The sequence below is a fragment of the Cyanistes caeruleus genome, chromosome 25 (assembly GCF_971803275.1).
Source record: "Cyanistes caeruleus chromosome 25, bCyaCae1.hap1.1, whole genome shotgun sequence".
In the NCBI taxonomy this organism is placed as follows: Eukaryota; Metazoa; Chordata; class Aves; order Passeriformes; family Paridae; genus Cyanistes; species Cyanistes caeruleus.
In genome coordinates, this window is record NC_141725.1 from 5,295,307 (window position 1) to 5,315,666 (window position 20,360).

The 20,360-nt window shown below is 68.4% G+C and overlaps 2 protein-coding genes across 4 annotated transcripts; one reads left to right on the top strand and one right to left on the bottom strand.

Moving 5' to 3' along the window:
- The first annotated feature begins 201 nt into the window (after positions 1-201).
- Positions 202-5,218, top strand: ISYNA1 (inositol-3-phosphate synthase 1). Its single transcript, XM_086863103.1, has 11 exons — positions 202-688; positions 1,529-1,653; positions 1,743-1,904; positions 2,505-2,634; positions 2,709-2,902; positions 2,999-3,148; positions 3,226-3,441; positions 3,521-3,685; positions 3,759-3,872; positions 3,952-4,169; positions 4,855-5,218. The coding sequence occupies exons 2-11, from the start codon at positions 1,540-1,542 to the stop codon at positions 5,066-5,068; spliced, it is 1,677 nt and encodes a 558-aa protein (XP_086719229.1). The 5' UTR covers positions 202-688; positions 1,529-1,539; the 3' UTR covers positions 5,069-5,218.
- A 1,660-nt stretch (positions 5,219-6,878) lies between these two features.
- On the bottom strand, positions 6,879-19,006 carry SSBP4 (single stranded DNA binding protein 4). Of its 3 annotated transcripts, XM_086863106.1 has the most exons (18): positions 18,887-19,006; positions 17,270-17,342; positions 17,100-17,161; positions 16,241-16,325; positions 12,017-12,106; positions 11,771-11,836; positions 11,585-11,644; positions 11,425-11,494; positions 11,246-11,316; positions 10,642-10,709; positions 10,501-10,546; positions 10,374-10,409; positions 10,217-10,271; positions 9,503-9,573; positions 9,320-9,398; positions 8,473-8,501; positions 7,602-7,703; positions 6,879-7,278 (listed from the first exon to the last, which is right to left on the bottom strand). In XM_086863106.1, exons 1-18 carry the CDS (start codon positions 18,940-18,942, stop codon positions 7,249-7,251), a joined length of 1,149 nt encoding a protein of 382 aa, XP_086719232.1. In that variant the 5' UTR covers positions 18,943-19,006; the 3' UTR covers positions 6,879-7,248. The 3 variants fall into 3 exon arrangements, with proteins under 3 accessions (XP_086719232.1, XP_086719230.1, XP_086719231.1); XM_086863104.1 differs by lacking the exon at positions 11,771-11,836; XM_086863105.1 differs by lacking the exons at positions 11,771-11,836; positions 16,241-16,325; positions 17,100-17,161; positions 17,270-17,342; positions 18,887-19,006 and adding an exon at positions 13,372-13,600.
- Between the last annotated feature and the right edge of the window lie 1,354 nt (positions 19,007-20,360).

A 20,360-nucleotide genomic window follows, 5' to 3' on the forward strand; every position in this document is an offset into this window, starting at 1 on the left:
CCCTTCCCGGGTCAGCGGCCGCTTCCCCCTCCCGCCCGTCACCTCCCGCCACCCCCGGTACGAGCGGCCGGCGTGGCCCGGGGAGCCCCGCACGTGCCCCGGGACCGGGGGTCCGGGGGGGTCCGGGGGGGGTCCGGGGGGGTCCGGGGGGGTCCGGGGGGGTCCGGGGCTGCCGGTGCCGGTGGGCACGTGCGGGGGGGCGGGGCCGGGCGGGGGCGGAGGCGAGGCGGGGCCGCGGAGCCGATTAAGCGGCGGGAGCCGGGGCGGCCGCAGCGCGATCGCATCGTCCCCGCGGGGCAGCACCGGACACGGAACACCGGGCACCGACACCGGGCACCGACATCGGGCACCGAACACCGGGCACCGACACCGGGCACCGCCACCGGGCACCGCCACCGGGCACCGAACACCGGGCACCGAACACCGGGCACCGCCACCGGGCACCGAACACCGGGCACCGAACACCGGGCACTGACACCGGGCACCGACACCGGGCACTGACACCGGGCACCGAACATCGGGCACTGAACACCGGGCACCGGCTGTCGGCGCTGGGCACCGAACACCGGGCACAGGGAACCGCCACCGGACAGCGGGCACCGGGCACAGCCGCTGGCACCGGGCACCGGCACCGATACAAACACAGGCACCGGCTCCGGCTCCTGCGCGCCCGGCGCGGCCCGGCCCGGTGAGTGCCCGGCGGGGCGGGACTGACCCCGGAGAGGTTCGGCTTTGGGATCCGTGTCCCCCCGTGCCCTCGGCGGGGTCAGCTCTCGGCCCCCGCCATCCCGGGCTGCTGGGACACGCGCTGTCCCCAAATCCCCTTTCCCCTGGATAGGGACAGCCCCTGTCCCCGTGTCCCCTCTGCCACCCCTGGGAGCTGGGACAGCCTCGGTCGCGATGTCCCCTGGGACAGCTCCGGGAGTGGGAACAGCCCCAGTCTCCATGTCCCCTGTCCCTTCTGTCACCCCAGGGTGTAGGGACCGCCCCGATCACCAAATTCTCTGCGTGCCTGGGAGCTGGGACAGCCTCTGTCCCCATGTCCCCTGCGGATCTGACACCCCGAGGAGCAGGGACACCCCTGGTCCCCGTGTCCCCTGTGCGCCACCCCAGGGTACAGAGCTGTCCCCACGTTACCTGGAAGCGACCTCTGTCACCCGCGGGGATCGAGGGAGGTTCCCACGTCCCCCGCATCCCCCCAGCCCCCCCCGGCGTGCAGGGACACCCCTGTGCCACCCCCGGGGAGGGGACACCGGGGACAGTCCCTGCGCACCGTGCACCCCTCGGCTCTCTGGGCCCTCCGTGAGCTCCTGGGGTGCGGCTGTCCCCCCCAAACCCCCCCCGCTCCCCGCGCCAGGGGCTGCAGTGACCGTCCCAGTGCCACCAGCACGCTGGGGAAGGGCAGGGAGCCAATGTCCCCACGGGCGGCACAGCCACGTCCCAGCTGGGCGGAGGGCCCGGGGAGGGCCGGGGGGGTGGCCCGGCGTGCCAGGCCAGCGGAGCTGACACCCATTTCCTCCTATTGCAGCTCCAGGAACAATGGCAGAGCCGTTCCTCGTGGAGAGCCCCAACGTCACCTACAGCAAGGACTTCATCGAGGCCAGGTACACCTACAGCACCGTGCACGTCTGCAAGGAGAACGGCGTCACCAAGGTGGGCAGGGGCTCCGGGGGGCTCGGGGGGGCACCGCTCGTCCCCGCTGTCCCCAGCTGTCCCCAGCTGTCCCCTGTCTCTGTCCCCAGGTGCGGCCGTGCTCCACCCGCTTCACCTTCCGCACGGGCCGGCAGGTGCCGCGCCTGGGGGTGATGCTGGTGGGCTGGGGGGGCAACAACGGCACCACGGTGACAGCGGCAGTGCTGGCCAACAGGCTGGGGCTGTCCTGGATGACCAAGACGGGGCGCAAGGTGGGTGTCCCCTAAAAGGAGGGTGTCCCCAAAAAGGAGGGTGTCCCTAAAAAGGAGGGTGTCCCCAGTGGGACCGCGGTGAGAGGGGTGTCCCCAGTGTCCCCAGCAAGGAGGGTGTCCCCAGTGTGACCGCGGTGAGAGGGGTGTCCCCAGCGTCACCCCAGCAGGGTGGGTGTCCCCAGAAATTGCCCAGCAAGGGGGATGTCCCCAGTGTGACCCCAGTGAAGAGGGGGGGTGTCCCCAGTGTGATCCCAGCGAGGTGGGTGTCACCAGCAGGGTCCCTGCACGAGGTGTGTCCCCAGAGTGACCCCAGCGGGGGGGGGATGTCCCCAGTGTGACCCCAGTGAAGAGGGGGGGTGTCCCCAGAGTGACCCCAGCGGGGGGGGGAATGTCCTCAGTGTGACCCCTGCAAGTGCCACATCCCAACGGGGGTACCTGAGGTCGTCCCACAGGGATGGGGACACCAAGCTCAGCTGCACTGGTGTCCTGCACCCCAATCTCCTCCCTGCCCCTGTGCAGGGGCTCTGCAGCCCCCAGCCCCCCACTTTTGGGGTGCTGGGACCCCTCCTCCCCCTGCCATCCTTGCCTGTCCCATCCCAGAAAGCCAATTACTACGGCTCCCTGCTCCAAGCCTCCACCGTGTGCCTGGGCACCGGCCCCTCCGGTGATGTCTACGTGCCCTTCCGGGACCTGCTGCCCATGGTGCACCCCAACGACATCGTCTTCGACGGTAGGTGGGACACGGGGGGGACCCCAGAGCGGCGCGGGGCACCCCGAGCGCTTGGGTCACCCCGTGTCCCCCAGGCTGGGACATCTCCTCGCTGAACCTGGCGGAGGCCATGAGGCGGGCGGAGGTGCTGGAGTGGCCGCTGCAGGAGCAGCTCTGGCCCCACATGGAGAAGATGAAGCCCCGAGCTTCCATCTACATCCCCGAATTCATCGCCGCCAACCAGGAGGAGCGGGCGGACAACGTCCTGCGAGGCTCCATGGCCGAGCAGGTCCGGGCAGGAGGGGACAGGGCAGGGGACAGGGCAGGGGACAGGGGCCACGGGGGGCGGTGTCACCGAGCTGACGCGTCCTCGGCCGCGTCCCAGGTGGAGCAGATCCGCAGGGACATCCGAGACTTCAAGGAGAGCAGCGGGGTGGACAAAGTCATCGTCCTGTGGACGGCCAACACGGAGAGATTCTGTGACATCGTGCCGGGGCTCAACGACACCGCCGACAACCTGCTGAGGGCCATCGAGGTCAGGGGCCGGGCGAGGGGCGTGGGAGGGTGACCCCAGGGCCGCGGTGGCGCTGAGCTGGCCCCGTGTCCCCGCAGCGAGGCCTGGAGGTGTCCCCGTCCACGCTGTTCGCCGTGGCCAGCATCCTGGAGGGCTGCGCCTACATCAACGGCTCCCCCCAGAACACCTTCGTGCCCGGCGCGGTGGAATTGGCCGCGCAGCGCCGCGTCTTCATCGGCGGAGACGACTTCAAGTCGGGGCAGACCAAGCTCAAGTCGGTGCTGGTGGATTTCCTGGTGGGCGCAGGGCTCAAGGTACGTGGGGGGCTCGGGCTGGGGGGGTGTTCCCACCCGCAGGGGACAGGGGGTGACCCACCCGTGTCCCCCTGGCCAGACCAAGTCCATCGTGAGCTACAACCACCTGGGGAACAACGACGGCAAGAACCTGTCGGCGCCGCAGCAGTTCCGCTCCAAGGAGATCTCCAAGAGCAACGTGGTGGACGACACGGTCCAGGCCAACCCCATCCTCTACGGCCCCCAGGACAAGCCCGACCACTGCGTGAGTTGGGGGCCGCGGGGTGGGGTCACACCCGCAGGTGACAGCGGGGGTGACGGGGCCGTGGCTTTGGCAGGTGGTGATCAAGTACGTGCCCTATGTGGGGGACAGCAAGCGGGCGCTGGACGAGTACACGTCCGAGATCATGATGGGCGGCACCAACACCATCGTCATCCACAACACCTGCGAGGTGCGTGCGGGGCCAGCGGGCTGTCCCCGGGGTGTCCCCTCGGTGCCGGGGTGGCTCCTGAACCCCTGGTTGCCCGCAGGACTCGCTGCTGGCCAGCCCCATCATCCTGGACCTGGCCATCCTGACGGAGCTGTGCCAGCGCATCACCTTCTGCACCGAGGCCGACCCCGAATTCCAGGGCTTCCACAGCGTCCTGTCCATCCTCGCCTTCCTCTGCAAGGCCCCGCTGGTTCCCGAGGGCACCCCCGTGGTCAACGCGCTCTTCCGCCAGCGCAGCTGCATCGAGAACATCCTGAGGTACCCGGGGAGGGGGGTCCGGCCTCGCCGCCACCAAGGGCCACCACCCCCGTGCCCACGGTGGCACCCAAAGGCTTGCAGGGGGTCCCAGTGTGGGATACCCAGGGTGCCAGGGGGGTCCCGGTGCCCACCGTGGGGTGTCCAAACCCAGGGGGTCCTGGAGCCCAAATCCTGGGGTGCCCGGTGAGGGTGGGTGGGTCCCAGTGGCACCAGTGGGTTCCAGTACGTCCCAGTGCCCCTGGAGGTGGCCCGGACTGAGGGTCCCCATTTCCCAGTCATGGGGTGCCCCAGGGGAGCAAGGTCCCAGTGCCTGGGGTGCCCCAACACACAGCCCCCGGTGCCCAGTGCCCGGGGGGCCCTGCCCCAGTGGCTCCCAGTAACCAAAGCCTGGGGTGCCCAGTTCCAGTGGCTCCCAAAACTTGGGGTGCCCAGCTCCAGCAGGTCCCAAAGTTTGGGGTTCCCAGAGCCCGGGGTGCCCAGCTCCAGCGGGTCCCAGTGCCCAAAGCTCATGGATCTGAGCACCAGTGGGTCCCCGTTCCCAGTGCCCCATTCCAGCTGGTCCCACACTCCAGAGCCCCCCCAGTTCACCCCAGTGCCCCCAACACCCACCCCATTCCCCCCATCCCCCGGCTCTCGGTGCCCCCCATCCCTGGGGTGCCCCCCTGACCCCCGTGTGTGCCCGCAGGGCCTGTCTGGGGCTGCCCCCCCAGAACCACATGCTGCTGGAGCACAAGATGCAGCGGCCGGCGCCGAGCCCCAAACGCGCCTGTCCCGGGGGGGCCGCCTGTCCCCTGCTCCCCAAAAAGAGCCCGGCAGCGCCCGCCCAGCTCAACGGGCACCCCTGTGCCCCCCGGCCGGGGCCCCCCCGAGCCCCCCTGCACATCGACGGCGCCGAATAACCCCAAACCCACCCGGAGCGGCTTTTTAGGGGGGGTGGGGGGGCGGAGGGGGGGGTTTGGGGGGGTTGTTCCCACCCCCACCCCAATTCCTGATGGCGAATCCAAACTGTGAAGCTTTGTACCCACCAATAAACCCGGAGCACAGAGTGACCCCTCCCTCACCTCCCCACCAGTTTTTTGGGGTCTCTTCGCTTGGGTTTTGGGGTCTCTTGGGGTTCTTGGGGGGTTTTGGGATCCCCTCACTTGGTTCTGAGTTCTTTCCCCTGGTTTTGGGGTCCCCTCACCTGGTTTTGGGGGTTCCCCCCCCCCCAAACCCCAGCGAGACCCAAATATCGCCGCCTTCTGAAAAAAAATCAAATTACATTTATTGATGCGGGGGAGGGGGGTGTTGGGGGGGTCGTGGAGTGTTTTTTGTTTTTTTGTTTTTTGTTTTTTTGTCATTTTAGGATGCTTTTTTTTCTTTTTTTTGCTCTTTTTGTATTTTTTTCTTTTTTCTTTTTTTTTTTTTTTTTTGTTCATTTTTTTTTGGGGGGGGGTGGATTTTCCCCCCCATTTTTGTTTTGATAAGCAATGGGGGGAGGGGGATTCTAGAGGTTTAGAAATGAGAGGGGGGGTCCCTACACAGAACGACTACGCCTATTTTGGGGGGGGGGGGTCACCCCTGTGGGGGTCGGGGGTTGCCTCCCCATTTGGGGGGGACACAAGGGAGCCCCCCCGGTGCGGGGCTGTACAGGGGAGGGGGGGTCTGGGTGTGCGGCGGCATTTTGGGGGGGCTCTTGAGAGGGGTTGGGGGGGGGGGTAAAGGAGGGGCTTTGAGGTCCTTTCTGTTATAAAAGAGGAAAAAAAAAATCAGCAAAGAAAAACAAAAAAAAAAAAACCAAAAAAAACAACAACAACAAAAAAAAAACCAACAAAAAAGAAACAAAAAAAAAAATTAAAAAAAAAATTCCTTCATATTAAAAGTGGTCCCTGGGGGTCGGGGGGGGGCCCCGGTCTGGCGCTCGGGGGGGGCCGGGGGTCACAGTGCTGGCTGAGCACACAGACGGGGCTGGGGGGGCTCCTCTGCACTGGGACCCGCCCCAAACAGCACTGGGGGGGCTGGGGGTGCTCCATTGGGGGGCACGGCTTGGCCCCCCCACTCCTTTCCCAGCCTGGATTTAGGGGAGGGGGGCTGCACCCACACTGGGGGGGCTGCGCTGGTTTTGCCCCCCCCCCCCGGTTTTAGGGTGTGGTTGGGGGGCACTGGGAGAACCCAGCCTGGGGTGGGGGGGGCACAGCTCAGTGAAGCCCCCCCTACACCCCCAGACCCCCGAAACTGGGGAGGATTCACCTGCCATGGAAGGGAGGGGGGGGCCACAATGCCATGAACCCCCCCCCAAAAATCCCCCTCCCCGAGCTCGGTGCCACCCCACCTGGGAGGGCAAAACGCCCCAAAAATGCCCCCTCAGCACCCCCAGAGTGCCAGACCCCCCCTCCCAGCACAGACCCCGCCCTGGGGAGGGGGGGCTGCGGCTGGGAATGTGGGGGGGGGGTCCCCAGTGCTGGGTGTTCGATCCCAGTGCGGGGGGGGGGGGGCAATAAACGGGGTCCCAGCAGTTTTGGGGGGGTCAAAACCAGTGCTGGGAGCACCCCCAGTTCAGGGGGGGTGGGAAGGACTGGGAAAGGAGGATCCCAGTGCTGGAAAAGGGGGGGGGAGGGGGGGGTCCCAATGCTGGGGGGGGGGGGATGTGGGGACAGCAAATAAGTCACGTGACTTATTTCTAATCATCATTATTAATTCTTTTTTTCTTTTTTTTTTTTTTTTTTCCCCTCCCTCTCTCTCTCCTCTCCTTTTTAGTGTTCATCCGGGAGGGGGAAAAAAAAAAAAAAAATTATATATATATATATATATAAATTTGAGGAGCGGGTCGCAGGGGTGGGACGGCAAAAAGGTGGGGGGGGGGGGGGGAGGATGAAGAAGGGGCGTGACTCAGAATTTGAGGAGGGGGTGGTGAAAGGGGAAGGACCGGGGCGGTGCTGGGTGGGTGAAAAGACGGAGGAATGGGGTGGGGGGGGGGGGGGGGCTGATTATTTTAAAAATTAATGAAATATTTTGATTTTTGTTTTGTTTTTTTGTGGTTTTTTTTTTTCGGTGGTGGGTGAGAGAGGGCGTCTGGCTGTCGGCGGCCTCGGCGCGGGGCTCACACGCTCATTGTCATGCTGGGCGAGTACTATAGAGAGAGCGGAGACACCGCGGCGTTAGACCCTGGGGAGGGGGTCCCGGGGTGACAGGAGGGGGGTCCCGGTGGGGGGGGGGGACCCTTCACGCCTCGCTCGGCCAAAGCGACCCCCCCGCTGCCGCTGCCGCTGCCGCCGCCGCCGCCGCCGCCGCCGCCGCCGCCGGTGACACAATTTCGGGGGGTCGCCACTGGGGTTTGATCGCTGAACCCCCCCGACCCCGGCTGCTGCTGCTGCTGCCGCGCCCCCCCCGGGCCCCCCGCCCTCGCCGCCTGCCCCCCCGGGGGTCCGCGGGGGTCCCCGCCGGGTCCCTTACGCTGTCGCTTTGGAAGGGATTTAGGAAATTGCTGCTCAGCTCGGCGTCGTCGCGAGGGGTCCCGGGGGGGTTGCTCAGGGCCCCCAAATTACTGGGGGAGCTCTGGAGGAAAGGGAGGAGAGAGTTGATGGGGGGGGTGGGGGTTGTTGGGGGGTTCTGGTGGGTTGGGGGGAATAAATGGGGGCTCTGTAGGGGGTGGGGGGCAATAAACGGGGTCCAAATAAATGGTGGGGGGCAATAAACGGGGTCCAAATAAATGGTGGGGGGCAATAAACGGGGTCCCAGTACAGGGTTGGGGGTAATAAATGGGCTCAAAATAAATGGGGTGGTCCCAGTAGAGGGTGGGGGGCAATAAATGGGGTCTCTGTATGTGGTGGGGGGCAATAAATGGGCTCAAAATAAATGGGGTGGTCCCAGTACAGGGTGGGGGGCAATAAATGGGGTCCAAATAAATGGTGGGGGGCAATAAATGGGGTCCCAGTACATGGTTGGGGGTAATAAATGGGCTTAAAATAAATGGGGTGGTCCCAGTACAGGGTGGGGGGCAATAAATGGGGTCTCTGTATGTGGTGGGGGGCAATAAATGGGCTCAAAATAAATGGGGTGGTCCCAGTACAGGGTGGGGGGCAATAAATGGGGTTCTTGTAAATGGTGGGGGGCAATAAACGGGGTCCCAGTACATGTTTGGGGGTAATAAATGGGGTCTCTGTATGTGGTGGGGGGCAATAAATGAGGTCCAAATAAATGGGGTGGTCCCAGTACAGGGTGGGGGGCAATAAACGGGGTCCCTGTAAATGGGGTGGTCCCAGCACATGGGGGGATCCCAATAAATGGTCCCAGCACCGTGGGGGTCCCAGGGTCCCCAACTCACCTTTGGCAGCCCATCCATGTCCCCGGAGCCTGCCAGGGTGACAGTGGGGTGTTAGTGACCCCCCCAATCCACGTGTCCTTCCCAAACCACGTATCCATTATTCCATCCATTCCCCAAATCCCCCTGTGCACCCCCAAATCCCCTGTGTGACCCCAAATCCCCTGTGAGCCCCCAAATCCCCTGTGTGCCCCCAAATCCCCCTGTGCACCCCCAAATCCCCTGTGTGCCCCCAAATCCCCTGTGTGACCCCAAATCCCCTGTGAGCCCCCAAATCCCCTGTGTGCCCCCAAATCCCCCTGTGTGCCCCCAAATCCCGTGTGCCCCCAAATCCCCCTGTGCACCCCCAAATCCCCCTGTGAGCCCCCAAATCCCCCTGTGTGCCCCCAAATCCCCCTGTGTGCCCCCAAATCCCGTGTGCCCCCAAATCCCCTGTGAGCCCCCAAATCCCCTGTGTGCCCCCAAATCCCCCTGTGTGCCCCCAAATCCCCTGTGTGCCCCCAAATCCCCCTGTGCACCCCCAAATCCCCTGTGTGCCCCCAAATCCCCTGTGAGCCCCCAAATCCCTGTGTGCCCCCAAATCCCCCTGTGTGCCCCCAAATCCCCTGTGAGCCCCCAAATCCCCCTGTGTGCCCCCAAATCCCCCTGTGAACCCCCAAATCCCCCTGTGTGCCCCCAAATCCCCTGTGAGCCCCCAAATCCCTGTGCATCCCCAAATCCGTGCTCGTCCCCTGAACCCGTTCCCCCCTCCCTCCCGCTGCACGAGCCCATGCAGCCCCAGGTGGAGCTCATATCCCCCAGGATTTGGGATTTTGGGGGTGCTGGAGGGGACGAAGGGGGTGTCACCCACCTAAGGATCCGTTCATGTGGTGCGGCTCCATCGCGCTCATCCCGCCCATGGGCCCCTCGGGTCCGGGCCCCATCGGGAACTGCGGGGAAAAGGGGGGGTGAGGAAGGGGTTAAGGAATGTTGGGGGGATCCCCCCCGGCCCCAGTCCCTGGCCCCAGTCCCTGCTCCCCAGCCCGGGGCTCACGTTGGGCCGGTTCCCCGCGGGTCCGATGGGGTTCATCATGGTGTACATGTTCTCGCTGGAGTTGGTGGAGTCTGGGGGGACAGTGGGGGGTGAGGTGGTCCCCTCAAATCCCACTGACTGACAGCCCCCCAAACCCCACTGACAGCCCCAAATCCCACTGACAGCCCCAAATCCCACTGACTGACAGCCCCCCAAATCCCACTGACACTCACAAACCCCACTGACAGCCCCAAATCCCACTGACAGCCCCAAATCCCACTGACACTCACAAACCTCACTGACACCCCCAAATCCCACTGACTGACAGCCCCCCAAACCCCACTGACAGCCCCAAATCCCACTGACTGACAGCCCCCCAAACCCCACTGACACCCCCAAATCCCACTGACTGACAGCCCCCCAAACCCCACTGACAGCCCCAAATCCCACTGACACCCCCAAATCCCACTGACACTCACAAATCCCACTGACAGCCCCCCAAATCCCATTCACAACACCCCAAATCCCACTCGTACCCCCAAATCCCACTCATACCCTCCAAATCCCACTGACAGCCCCCCAAATCCCACTGACACCCCCCCAAATCCCACTCACACCCCCAAATCCCACTCACACCCCCCCCAAATCCCACTGACACCCACAAATCCCACTGACGCCCCCCCAAATCCCACTCACACCCCCCCCAAATCCCACTCACCCCCTCCCCTCGCTCACCTCCGGGGCTGGGCAGGATGGGGGTGCCGGGGGGGCCGCCACCCCCAGGAGGGCCCTGGAAAGGAGGAAGGAAAAAGGGGGGGGTGGGTTTGGGGTGGGGGGGTCACAGGGTGACTGCAGCCCCCTCCCCACACCAACAGTGCCCCCCAAAACTCACCACGTAATTCCCAGGGGATGAGGAGGAGTAGGCGATCTGGGGGGGACAAAGAGGGGTCAGGACTGGGGGGGGGACCTTGGGACCCCCCCAAGGTGTTACCCCCCCCCCACCCCATCCCAAAACTTACAGAGTTGGCGTTGGGATTGGGCCAGGGCCCGCGGCCACCAGGACCCCTGGAAGGCAACGGGGACAGTGAGGGGGGGTCCTGCCGGTCCCGAGGATCCCCCACCCTGGGGGGGTCATGGGGGGGGCACGGGGGGGGTCTTACATGTTCATGGTGGGCATTCCAGGGCCAGCCAGCGAGCTGGGGGGGGGGCGCATCCCGCTGCCGTAGCTCTGCCGGGAGAGGAGGGGGGGTCAGCGGGGCTGGGACACCCCCGGCATTGTCCCCATCCCCAAATCCCTGTCCCCACCCCGTATCCCATCCCCAAATCCCTGTCCCCATCCCCATATCCCATCCCCAAATCCCTGTCCCCATCCCCAAATCCCATCCCCAAATCCCTGTCCCCATCCCCAAATCCCATCCCCAAATCCCTGTCCCCATCCCCAAATCCCTGTCCCCATCCCCAAATCCCATCCCCAAATCCCTGTCTCCATCCCAAATCCCATCCCCAAATTCCTGTCCCCACCCTGTATCCCATCCCCAAATCCCTGTCCCCACCCTGTATCCCATCCCCAAATCCCTGTCCCCATCCCCAAATCCCTGTCCCCATCCCAAATCCCATCCCCAAATTCCTGTCTCCACCCCGTATCCCATCCCCATACCCCAGTACCCCCAGTACCCCCAGTACCCCCAGTATCCCCAGTATCCCCAGTACCCCCAGTACCCCCAGTATCCCCAGTACCCCCAGTATCCCCAGTACCCCCAGTACCTGTGGCCCCATCCCGGCCATGCCTCGGGGGGGGTTCATGCGCTGCATCGGGCCCCCCATTCCGGGATGCCCTGCACAAACCGGGGAGGGGGAGGTGTGAGACCCCCGCAGCGCCCCCCAAAACCCACCCTGGGGTCCAGGGGGGGTGACGGGGAGGGGCGCAGGGACCCACAGCTCACCCTGCGAGCGCGCAGCCGGGTCCATGGCGTTGGGCAGCAGCGGCTGGGAGCCGGGAACACCCACGGGGGGCTGCAACAGGGGGGGCAACACAAGGTCAGGGTGATGGGGGGGGAGGTCTGCACCCCCTTTTTGTGGGGAGGGGGGTCCCGGCAGCCTCACCTGGTTGGGCATCCGGAGCGGGGGCCGGGGACCACCGGGATAGCGGGGGGACATGAAGGGCTGCAAGAGAGGGGGGGTTTGGGGGTCAGCCGGGGTTTGAGGGGGGGGTCGGTGTCACCCTGGGGGGGTCGCGGGGAGGGGCCCGGGGCCGTGCCGGGGGGCTGGGGGGGCCCTGCCCACCCTTACCTGGCCGTGCGGGCCCAGCAGGGGCACCCCGGGGGTGGGGGGCGGAGGGGGGGCACCCGCAGGAGCCTTGGAGAGAAACACAACAGATTATGGGCGGGGGGCTTGGGGGGGGGCGGTGACCCCTGGGAGGGGGGCTGTGACCTCACGGGGCGGGGGGGGCTGCTGGAGGGCCGTGGGGCGGTGGGGGTGTCACCCCCCGCCCCCCCAAACACGCGAAGGACCCCGGCGGGGCGCGGGGCTCGGTACCTGGAAGAAGGCGGGGGGCACGGGACCCCCGGCCATGGCATCCCCGGGGGGCAGGGTCCCCATCACCGGGCTGGGCGCTGCCGCCGCGCTCTGCGGGGGGGACACAAAGCTCAGAGCGAGGCCGGGGGTGGGGGGGGTCCCCACCGCCCCCAGACCCCCATTGTCACCCCCAGCCCCGGCACCGAGCCGGGGGGACCCCCGCGGGCAGGGGGCGCGGGCAGGGGGCGCGGGCAGGGGGCGCGGGCAGGGGGCGCGGGCAGGGGTTGCAGGCAGGGGGCGCGGGCAGGGGGCGCGGGCCGGGGGCGCGGGCAGGGGGCGCGGGCAGGGGGAGCAGGACAGAAGGGAGCAGGGCAGGCGTTGCGGGCAGGGGGAGCAGGACAGAGGGGAGCGGGCAGGGGTTGCGGGCAGGGGGCGCGGGCAGGGGGCGCGGGCAGGGGGCGCGGGCAGGGGGAGCAGGACAGAGGGGAGCAAGGCAGGGGTTGCGGGCAGGGGGAGCGGGCAGGGGGCGCGGGCCGGGGGCGCGGGCAGGGGGAGCAGGACAGAAGGGACCAGGACAGGGGGGCGCGGGCAGGGGGAGCGGGCAGGGGGCGCGGGCAGGGGGCGCGGGCAGGGGGGAGCGGGCAGGGGGGAGCGGGCAGGGGGCGCGGGCAGGGGGAGCGGGCAGGGGGGAGCGGGCAGGGGGCGCGGGCAGGGGGCGCGGGCAGGGGGCTCTGGCCCCGCTCGCCGCCGGCCCCGTCCGAGGGGAGCTGTTCGGGGGGAAGGAATGCGCCGCTTTTCCGGCTCGGCCCCTGCGCCACAACTGGTTTCAATTTGGAGGCGAGGAGGACGAGAAGGGGGGGACCCCGCGCCGCCCCCTCCACTCGGGGGGCCCTGCGCCCCCCACCCCAAGCCAGCCCGGCGGGGTTGGGGGTCCCGCTGTGCTCGGAGGGTGACGGGAGGGCGCTGCTGCTGCTGCTGCTGCTTTGGGGACAGGGATGGCCGTGGGGACACCCCGCGGGGCACGGGGGACACCTCAGATGGGGTCTCCACCCCTTGGGGTGGGCAACTGGGATCCATGGGGGTCCTGGGGGGGGGGGGATCCCAGGCCGTGCCCCCTCTTGGGGACCCCCCGAGGCAGCGATGGTGACAGATCGGGGTCCCCGCCGTCCCTCGTGGGGGTGACGGAGCTGCCCCCTCAGAGCAGGCACCAAATGGGGGCCCCCTCGTCCCCCCCATCTGCCGGTGATGCACAGCAGAGTTGCCATGGCAACAGGTTGGGGAGCTGAGGCTCCTCCTGCGGGCTCAAGGTCAGGAGGGAGAAAATTGGAGGGGGGGGACACGTGGGGGGGGGGGGGGCAGGTTTGGGGGCTCCTCACCTCAGGGGGGACCCCAGACCCCTCTGTGGGGCAGCTGCTGCCAATACCCCCCCCCCCACACACACACACACAACCACTGTGCACAGGCAGGACCCCCCCGGTTTTTTGGGGTCACCGGGATGCTCCCGGGGGTCCCGATGTCCCTGGGGGGGTGGGCTGGGGGCTGCTGGAGCAGCACCCGTGGGAAGGTGAGGGGCTCCGTGCTGGGACCCCCAGCTCAGCCCAGCCCAGCCGGGCACTGGGATGGGGTCACGGCTGCGTGGGGCACCCCAGGGGGTGCGGGGGGGGCCCGTGGGGCTCCCCCCCCCCCAGCTCTGCCAGGCAGCAGTGCCATGGCAACGTGGCCTGACCCGCGCCATGTCCCCGGCGTCACCGTCACCGCACCGGCAGCCTCATTAATTCCAGCATGGAAATCAGCTCTGCGCAGCGCCGGGGGCCGGGGGCGGCGGGGGGGTCCTGCTGCAACCCCTGCGGCGCCAGCGCAGCCCCTCGGGACCCCCCGGGACCCCCCGGGACCCCCCAGGACCCCCACGGGACCCCTCGGGACCCCACGGGACCCCCCGGGACCCCCACGGGACCCCCCGAGACCTCCCCGGGACCTCCCCAGGACCCCCACGGGACCCCCCGGGACCCCCCAGGACCCCCACGGGACCCCCACGGGACCCCCCGGGACCCCCACGGGACCCCCACGGGACCCCCACGGGACCCCACGGGGGTGAGGGGCTTCCTGGGGGTAGCAGGGTTCCGAATCCACGGGGCCAGGGGTTGTCCCCCAGCCCACGGTGTCCCCCCCGTGTCACCGCGGGTGCCACACAGACACGTCCCAGCACCCCAAATCCTGCGGGAGCGCGGAGCCCGCGGCCTCCTGCACCATCCCGGGAGATCCCAAACCATCCCGGGGGATCCCAAACCATCCCAGAGCATCCCAAACCATCCCAGGGGATCCTAAACCATCCCAGGGGATCCCAAACCATCCCAGGGGATCCCAAACCATCCCGGGGGATCTGAAACCATCCCGGGGGATCCCAAACCATCCCAGGGGATCCTAAACCATCCCGGGAGATCCCAAACCATCCCAGGGGATCCCAAACCATCCCAGGGGATCTGAAATCATCCCAGGGGATCCCAAACGATCCCAGGGGATCCTAAATCATCCCAGAGCATCCGGAATCATCCCAGAGCATCCTGCATCCCACAGAACCCTGCATCCTGTGGGGCTGTGGGCCCTGCATCATCCTGCACCCCACAGCATCACCCTGCACCCCACAGCACCCCACAGCACCCCACAGCATCACCCTGCACCCCACAGCATCATCCTGCACCCCACAGCACCCCACAGCACCCCACGGCACCCCACAGCATCACCCTGCACCCCACAGCACCCCACGGCACCCCACGGCATCATCCTGCACCCCACGGCATCACCCTGCACCCCACAGCATCATCCTGCACCCCAGGGCACCCCACTGCACCATCCTGCACCCCACAGCACCCCACAGCATCACCCTGCTCCCCACTGCACCATCCTGCACCCCATAGCACCATCCTGCACCCCACAGCATCACCATGCACCCCACAGCATCACCCTGCACCCCACAGCACCCCACAGCACCCCACGGCATCTTCCTGCACCCCACGGCACCATCCTGCACCCCACGGCACCCCAGGGCACCCCAGGGCACCCCAGGGCACCCTGCGGGACGCGGATCCTGCACTGTCCTGCATCCCGCAGCATCCCAGGGACCCCTCCCCATCCCAGGGCTCGGTGCCCCCCCAGCCCCGGCACCCCCCCAGCGCCTGGGCCCTGGCACAGGGACACACCGGGAACACCGGGAATGCTGGGAATGCTGGGAACACCGGGAACACAACACCGGGAACACCGGGAATACCGGGAACACAACACCGGGAACACCGGGAATACCGGGAATACCGGGAACACAACACCGGGAACACCGGGAATACCGGGAATACCGGGAATACCGGGAATACCGGGAATACCGGGAACACCGGGAACACAACACCGGGAACACCGGGAATACCGGGAATACCGGGAATGCTGGGAACACCGGGAACACCGGGAATACCGGGAATACCGGGAATACCGGGAACACCGGGAATGCTGGGAACACCGGGAATGGGAACACCGGGAACACCGGGAATACCGGGAACACCGGGAACACCGGGAACACAACACCGGGAATATCGGGAATACCGGGAACACCGGGAATGCCGGGAACACCGGGAACACCGGGAACACAACACCGGGAATATCGGGAATACCGGGAACACCGGGAATACCGGGAACACCGGGAACACTGGGAATACCGGGAACACCGGGAACACTAGGAATATCAAGAATGCCGGGAACACCGGGAACACCGGGAACACCGGGAATACCGGGAACACCGGGAACACCGGGAATACCGGGAACACCGGGAATGCTGGGAACACCGGGAGCACCGGGGGCTGTGACTCTGTGCCAATGATCAAACCCCCAGAGCTGTTCTGGGGGGTCCCCTCAGTGTTGGGGGGAGCCCCAATCCTGCCGTGACCCCCAGGACACCCCGGGGGGGGTGGGGGGGACAGGGTGACACCCCCGCAGGGGCAGCGAGACCCCGGTACCGAGCCCACGGCGTGGGAAATGGGGGGGTCCCTGTCCCCTGGGGGGGGTGACAGTGGGGGATGGGCACAGCGGGGTCCCCGGGGGCTGGGGGGGGGGGAGGGGGCACTGAGCCAGGCCCCCAGGGATTAACCCCTCCCCCGCCGCCGCCCTGTGAAATAGGTCACCCCCAGATCCCCGGCGGGGGGGGCCCGGGGGCGGGCAGGGGGGCGCAGCGGGGACCCCCCCTCCCCATCCCGAGGCACTCACGTAGTCATGGAAGGCTTTGGCCTCGCTGGAATGCTCGCAGGTCTCGCGGCGGTCCGGAGCGGCACAGTACAGATCCCAGAAAACGCTGGAGAACGGGAGGGGGTGAGGACCCCTCCCCACTTTGCACCCCCGTGTCCCCCCCGAGCCCCTCGGCTCGGTGTCACCGATGGGGCGGGGGGGCCGCGGCCGTGTCCCCCCCCCCTCGGCGGGGGCCTCCCGGCTCCGGCGCTGCCGCTGTTTTCCCTGGAAACGGTCGCTACGGCCGGAGCCCAAATTCCTGGGACTTTACATCAGGCTGCAGCATCCCGGAGCGGGATGTGGGGAGGGGTCCCCTGCCCGCGCCCCCCCGCCCTGGCTGGGGGACAGCAGAGGGGCCGAGTCTGTTTGTGGGTGCCCCCCCCGCCCCAGGTTTGGGGGGTGCTGGCTGGGTGCCAGCTGAGCCCCCCCCTCACTGTGTGTGTCCCCCCCCCCCAAAATCACCAACTGATCATTCACTGACCCCCCCCAGGCCCCCCCCCATCACCACGGGTGCCCCCCACATCCCCATCGCCCCCCTCGGGGGGCTCTGCTGGGGCCCCCCCAGTGCGGGGGTCCAGCCCCGGGGCTGGGAGCCCCCCCAAGCTCCACCCTTGGTGCCAAATTGGATCCATCTGGAGGAGCCGGGCGGGGGGGCCGCGATGGGAGGGAAAGGGGGGGCCCCCAAATCGCTGATGGGAAAAGCAGAGGGACGGGTTTAGGTTTATGGGGTACGAGGTGACGTGGGGGCAGAATTGGGGGGGGGGGGGCAGCTCCCAGGCCCTCTCCCAGGATAATGGGTGGGGGGTTCCCCCCTTTCCAACCCCCCCAGACCCCCACTCACCACCACCAGGAGTGCAGGAAGCCGGGGGGCTCCCCCAGCGTGATGTTCTTCTCCCATCGGATCTGCGGGGAGGGGAGGGGGGGTCAGCAGCCCCCAACCGGGGGTGGGGCTCCAGGACCCCCCCAGGGCTGGGATGGGGGGTCCGAGGGTGCCGCCCTCCCCCCCTTTACCTCCGACAGGAAGGTCTGGGCGGATTTCTGGGCCCCCACGTGCAGCAGGTACTCGTAGACGTAGAGCGCCAGCCTGGTGGGGGGACAGGACGGGGACAGCGACAGCGTCAGGGAGCTGCCACCCCCACGGTGACACCCCCACCCAACGGACAGACCCCGAGGGACACGGGGAAACAGCCAGGACGGAGCAATTAGTGCAGAATTAATGAAGGAGGTTCGATGTCACCTCCCTGCGAGGGACCCCGCTGGTCCCGCGGGTGACACCGGGTGACTCCCGGCGGGGCCACCGCGCGCGCTCCGCGCTCCCAGCGCCGGGGTGGCTCCGGGACAGGTGACACCACACACGGGATGTGGCCCAGGGGTCAGTGCCAGCGCGGCTGTCCCCCGGCAGGTGACACTCACCGAACCCCGGTGCTCCAGCCCCTCCCGGGAGCACGAACGGGACCTGCGGGGCCCCCACGGGGAGGGTCCAGCTCTGCGGGGAGCGCGGTGGGCGCAGCCCCCCGGCCCCAGCAGCTGCCCCGGGGACCGCGGTGGCCTCGGGCGCTGGGACACAGCAGGACAGGGACAGCCGGGAACGGCGGGTCACGCTCCCGGGGACCGGGGGTGGCAGGGGCGGGGGAGCATCAGCAGCCCCGGTGCCATTCCGGTGCCCGATGGCACGGCCGGGGAGGGCTCCCGGTGCCCTCAGGGATGCCGCGCACCGGGCACATCGCGGCTCCGGCAGCCCCGGTGCCACCGCGGGTCACGGTAGCCCGGGGGATGGCGATGCCCGGGGGGATCACCCCGGCTCCCGGTGCCCCGGGGGATGGCAGAGACCGGGGGGCACAGCCCAGTTCACGGCAGTCACGGGGCGCTCGCGGTTCCCGGTACCCCGGCGGATGGCACGGAGCAGGGGGATCATGCCGGGTCCCGGTGCCCCGGGGGGTGGCACGGTCGGGGAAGGGGCATCCCGGCTGCCGGTGCCCCCGGGGATGCCGCACACCGCGGGGATCATCCCGGGTCCAGGTGCTCCCGCAGCTCCCGGTGCCCCAAGATGCGGCAATACCCGGGGGGCACATCCCGGCTCCCGTTAGCCACGGCGTGACCGCGGCTCCCGGTGCCCCGGGGGATGCCACGGACCGAGGGGGATCATCCCAGGTCCCGGTGGCCCGGGAAGTCACGGACCGGGGGGGATCATCCCGGTTCCCGGTACCCCGGGGAATGGCACAGACCGGGGGGAATCATCCGGTTCCCGATGCCCCCGCAGCTCCCGGTGCCCCGGGGGATAACACGGACCAGGGGGATCATCCCGACTCCCGGCGCCCCGGGGGATGCCACGGATCGGGGGGCTCATCCCGACTCCCGGCGGCCCGGGGGATGCCGCAGACCGGGGGGCTCATCCCGGCTCCCGGTGCCCGGCTGACCCCCGCCAGCTCCCGCTGCCCCGCGGCTGCCGGTGCTCCCCGGCGGGGCGGGGCCGGGGGGTCCGCCCGCCCCCCGATCTCCCCCCGCTTTTCCCGATCTCACCCCCCACCCCCCCTTCCTTCCCGCTCCGTCCCCGCTCCCCCGGCGCCCGCCCCGGCAAAAACTTCCGCGCCCCGGCCGTCCCCCGCCGCCGCCCGGCGCCGCACTCACTTCTCGCGGGCCTGGCCGTCCGAGGGCACGCCGGAGCCCTTGCCCTTGGCGTACATGGCGCGGCGGCGGCTGTCAGCGGCCCCGGGCCCGGCCCCGCGCGGCCCCCGCCGCCCCCGCCGCCCCCGCCGCCATCCCGGCCCGGCCCGGCCCGGCCCCGCCGGCTGCGGCCGCGCGCCCGAGGGGGAGCTTGAAACCGCCGCGCCCCCCCCGCGCGGCTGTTCCGGCAGCGCCGCCACCACCCCCCCCGCGCCGCGCGCCGCGCTTAAAGGGGCGATGGCGGCGGGGGGAGGTGGTGGGGTCCGCACCGAGCAGGGAGGGAGGCAGGGAGGGGGGGTCGCGGGGAGGGGGACGCGGGGAGGGTCGCGGGCACCACGGGGTGGGCACAGGGGGCACAGAGGGACGCGGATGTGGCAGGGTGGACGCGGAGCCGAGGGGGTGGGCGCGGGGGGCGCGGGGACACGGAAGCGAGGAGTGGGCACGGACACGGGGGACGCACCCGAGGGGGGTGGGCATGGAGGGGCAAGGACACGGGGGGAGTGGGCATCAGGGACGGGGACACGCGGGGGATGGTGGGCAGGAGTTAAAGGGGCAGTGACACGAGGGGACACAGACCCGGAGGTCACGGGGGGACACGGGGGGGTGGGCACGGAGGATACAGAGCGTGGATTCGCGGCGGGGGGGACACGGACGCCAGGGGGTGGGCACGGAGGGACACGGGCACGAAAGGGTGGACACGGACATGAAGGGGTGGGCGTGGGAGGGGGGCACAGGGGGACACGGGGGACACAGAGGGACGCGGATGTGACAGGGTGGACACGGACGCGATGGGGTGGACTTAAAGGGGCAGTGACACGAGGGGATGGAGCCGGGATGGACACGGAGGGACGCGGATTTGGGAGGATGGACATGACGGGGGGGTGACCACGGGACACAGAGGGACACGGATGTGGCAGGTGGACATGGGCACAGCGGGGTGGACACGGACACGGACGCGGGGGGGACACACGGACGGGGATGTGAGCAGGTAACCACGAAGGAATCGGACACCAGGGGGCGGACACGGACACGGTGTGACACGGGGGGGGACACGGGGGGGGACACGGGGGGACACGGGGGGTGGACGTGGAGGGACATGGACACCAGAGGGGTTTGGACATGGGGAGCGGACAGGAACGCGGTGCCCTCGGGACACTGAGCTGCAGCCACGGGGAGGGGACACCGGGATGGGGACACCCACCGTGCCAGGGGACACGGACACCACAGAGACCCCCGGCTCCCACCTAGCCCCTCCCCCTCGGGGGGGTTCCTGTGCTGCCGGGGGGGTCTGTGAGCACACGCGAGTGTCCCCCCACCCCGCGGGTCACCGGGGTCATCGGGGCACTCAGCCAGTGCCAGGGGGATGCTCAGCACCCCAAGAAAGGACCGGGGGCTCTGGCAGGGGTCAGCCGGTGCTGATTTGGGGGTGCTGCCCCCC